The sequence below is a fragment of the Aythya marila genome (genome assembly GCF_965140915.1).
Source record: "Aythya marila genome assembly, chromosome: 1".
Taxonomy (NCBI): Eukaryota; Metazoa; Chordata; class Aves; order Anseriformes; family Anatidae; genus Aythya; species Aythya marila.
The window spans coordinates 11,410,754-11,414,084 of record NC_139042.1 but is presented as its reverse complement, the minus strand read 5'-3'; the positions used below and the strand labels follow the sequence as shown (position 1 = coordinate 11,414,084).

Here is a 3,331-nt window from a genome sequence, read left to right as displayed (position 1 = left end):
GTTGCCTTTCACGCAGAGTGCAGGGGGTGTAATCGCACAGCACAGCAGCGCGTCAGAGCCCGGTGGGCAGGCAGGCGGGCGGTGAGCTTCTGTGAGAGCACGGAGCCTGCCGGAGCAGCAAAAGTGGCGAGGAGCCGGGCAGGAGAGGAGCCCTGGTGCATGGCGAGCCTCCCCGCCACTGCACGAGCTGCAAACAGGGCAGATCCCAGGCAGCAAGCAGCATCTCCTCGGGGATGTTGTCCCTTTTCATCTCTCTCTCCCTCCCCTACTTCATTAACGCCTTCACGACCTCGGGGAAGTTGCCCTTCAACAGAAGCCTGGAGGAGTCTTTGGGTATCCCGACCGCCTCGGGTTCGTTTCCCTGGGATAACGAGACGCTGGTGGGCTGGCAGACCCTCGTGGGCAGGAGCCGGCACAGGGTGGACACACAGCACGTGGCGGCCAAAGCCCTGCTGGTCGCGGCGTACTCCGTCATCATCGTCATCTCCCTCTTCGGCAACGTCCTTGTCTGTCACGTCGGCGTCAAGAGCAGGCGCCTGCGGTCCGCCACCAGCTTGTTCATCGTCAACTTGGCCGTGGCCGACATCATGATCACACTTCTCAACACGCCTTTCACGCTGGTAAGGCAGGGGCAGAGGCTTCCCTCCTGTCCTTCTCTGGGGGAGGGATGCGGCAGCAGTGGGGACAGGAGGTGGCTGGAGTGATTGTCATCGCTTCGGTGGCCTCAGTAATCTGAAAATTACCCAAGACGGAAAGAACCTGCTGGCTTTAAAGCATCTTTTGCACGGCAGAAGTCATTCTGTGCCAGAGGTGGCTCGGTGGATAAATACATGTGCATATATCTGATATATATCACAGAAATATAAGCGTGTGGGGGTGTGCATGACTCCTAACAGCATTCTGGTTCCAGGCTCGCTTCGTGAACAGCTCGTGGGTATTCGGGAAGGGGATGTGCCACGTCAGCCGGTTTGCCCAGTACTGCTCCCTCCACGTCTCTGCCTTGACCCTCACGGCCATCGCCGTGGACAGGCACCAGGTGAGAGCCCGCTGAGGCAGGCGGACAGAAAGGATGGGACCAGGCTCGGCTTTTACCCATTTCAGTGAAAATTATTTCAGGCTTTCACGCACAGCTTGCAGTCAGTGGGAGCTGGGTGAGGACAGCACGGTTTGCATGCTAGATTTCCATGTCTAGTAATAGGCATAAGGCTGGAAGTTAATATGGAAAAATGATACAATTATTCCCTGGAATGGCATAAGCCTGAATATTGGTGTATTTCAAACAGGTTATCATGCACCCTCTGAAGCCTCGCATATCTACTGCAAAAGGTGTTATCTACATCTCCGTAATTTGGGTGATGGCGGCTTGTTTTTCCCTCCCACATGCCATCTACCAAAAACTCTTTACTTTTGAATACAGGTAAGGATATTCTTTGCTTTTCCTCTGAAGTCTCATTAAATGCAAAGTTCCCACTGGCATCTTCTACTAAAAGCCCTGAGCTCATGTTGAAGTCACCAAGGTGCAGATCTAGTCTGTAATTTACATCAGTTTCCTTTTGCAGTGGCTAACATCCTCTTCTCATTTCTATATATATATTTTAATCTTTATTCTGTCCCTCTAATCCTACAAAATAGGGTACAAAGGTAGAGAATACGTCCTGGCCATTCTATTTCTCCTCACTGGCATTTTACATGATGTACCAATCTGTTTGGGCAGACCAGGAATGGGGGAAAACTTGACAGGTTTTAATCAACTCCTGATCCTTGGGAAAGGGACAGCCTCAGCTGCTTGTTCCTAAAATACTGTTGTGAGCAGAGGTATTTGTAAAGTGCTTTAAGAAGTCCTTTATATGAGCAGAGTCTGTGTTTCTGTTCACCACAGGACAGAGCTTCAGTGCAGCTGGAAATCTTGTAATTAATGAAGTTCATTAAATTACCATAATGTCATAGATGCCCATGAGTAATTACCACCGCGCTGCTCACCGGCTGCACCATGGCTCAAATCCTCGGACAACAGAGCCCTGCTTAGCACTGACAAATGTGCATAAGCGAAGGGTCTGCCCACAGGTTCTGCTGCATGAGCCCTCTCCCTCCTAGCTCTTTGTTTTTGGGGTACCTCTCCTGCTGTTCCTGGCTCTACACGCTCATCCCTTGCCCTGTATTTGCCTCCTTGCAGTGAGGACGTTACCCGGTGCCTGTGTCTCCCAGATTTCCCTGAGCCAGCCGACCTCTTTTGGAAGTACCTCGACCTGACCACCTTCATTTTGCTCTACGTCCTGCCCCTGGTGATCATCTCAGCCGCCTACGTGACGGTGGCCAAGAAGCTCTGGCTGCGCAACGCCATCGGGGATGTCACCACCGAGCAGTACTTCGCCCTTCGCAGGAAGAACAAGAAGACCATCAAGATGCTGATGCTCGTGGTCGTCCTCTTTGCCGTCTGCTGGTTTCCCTTAAACTGCTACGTCGTCCTCCTCTCCAGCCAGACCATCCGCACCAACAACGCCCTCTACTTCGCCTTTCACTGGCTTGCGATGAGCAGCACCTGCTACAACCCCTTCATCTACTGCTGGCTCAACGACAGTTTCCGATCGGAGCTGAAGGCTTTGCTCCACATCTGCAGAAAACCTCCTGGCCCCGCAGAGCAGAGGCTTCCCTCCGCGCTCCCTGCCTACCGGCTGGCTTGGCCAGAAAACGGCACCTTCAGGAGGTTGCAGGCCTCTCACGTCCTGCCCTCAGCCTCCAACATCCCGTCAGGAAAGACAGATATCTCTGCAGTGGAGCCGATAGTAGCCGTGAGCTAAACGGTGGCCCTGGGGCGTCGAGAAGGACCTCAATTTTGGCTGGAGCTGGGAAGGGGGGAAGATGTGGGGCCCTGCATGGTGGCTGTGGCAGCTCCAAGCCTGGCTGTGTGAGAGGCAGCATGAAGGAGCTGTATCTTCGATGCAGGCTGATGGTAATAATACAGAGCCCTGGAAGGGGAGGAAGGAAACTCTTGCCAGGAAGGAGCTCTCTTTTTGTGTTGGTCACGTTGACTTTGGACCTGGCAGCAGAGGGATTCTCTGCATGTATGCTACTGTTATCTGCATGACTGAGTCTTTTTACTGCTGGGGTGGTGCGTGTATTTTGTATTTAAATGCTAAAGCAACAGCCTGGTCACATCGAGCCTCCCTCCCCCTTAGTCTCTTGGTAGCACTGCAGAAATGGCAGACGTAGACCCACAGGCCTCTGGCTTAAATCCAGCGCACTTGGGTGGGAGACATCTCTTCCTACAGGGTTAAGGGTTGAGGTCTGCTCAGTATGAGTAAAAAAATATACACCTTAAAAATCCATTTTT

At 52.7% G+C, this 3,331-nt stretch overlaps 1 protein-coding gene across 1 annotated transcript; it reads left to right on the top strand.

Annotated features, from left to right (window-relative positions):
- Nucleotides 1-233: 233 nt before the first annotated feature.
- Nucleotides 234-2,981, top strand: GPR83 (G protein-coupled receptor 83; the record flags this gene model as incomplete). Its single annotated transcript, XM_082784740.1, has 4 exons — nt 234-620; nt 911-1,036; nt 1,284-1,417; nt 2,174-2,981. 4 exons carry the CDS (start codon nt 234-236, stop codon nt 2,796-2,798), a joined length of 1,272 nt encoding a protein of 423 aa, XP_082640866.1. The 3' UTR covers nt 2,799-2,981.
- Nucleotides 2,982-3,331: the final 350 nt, after the last annotated feature.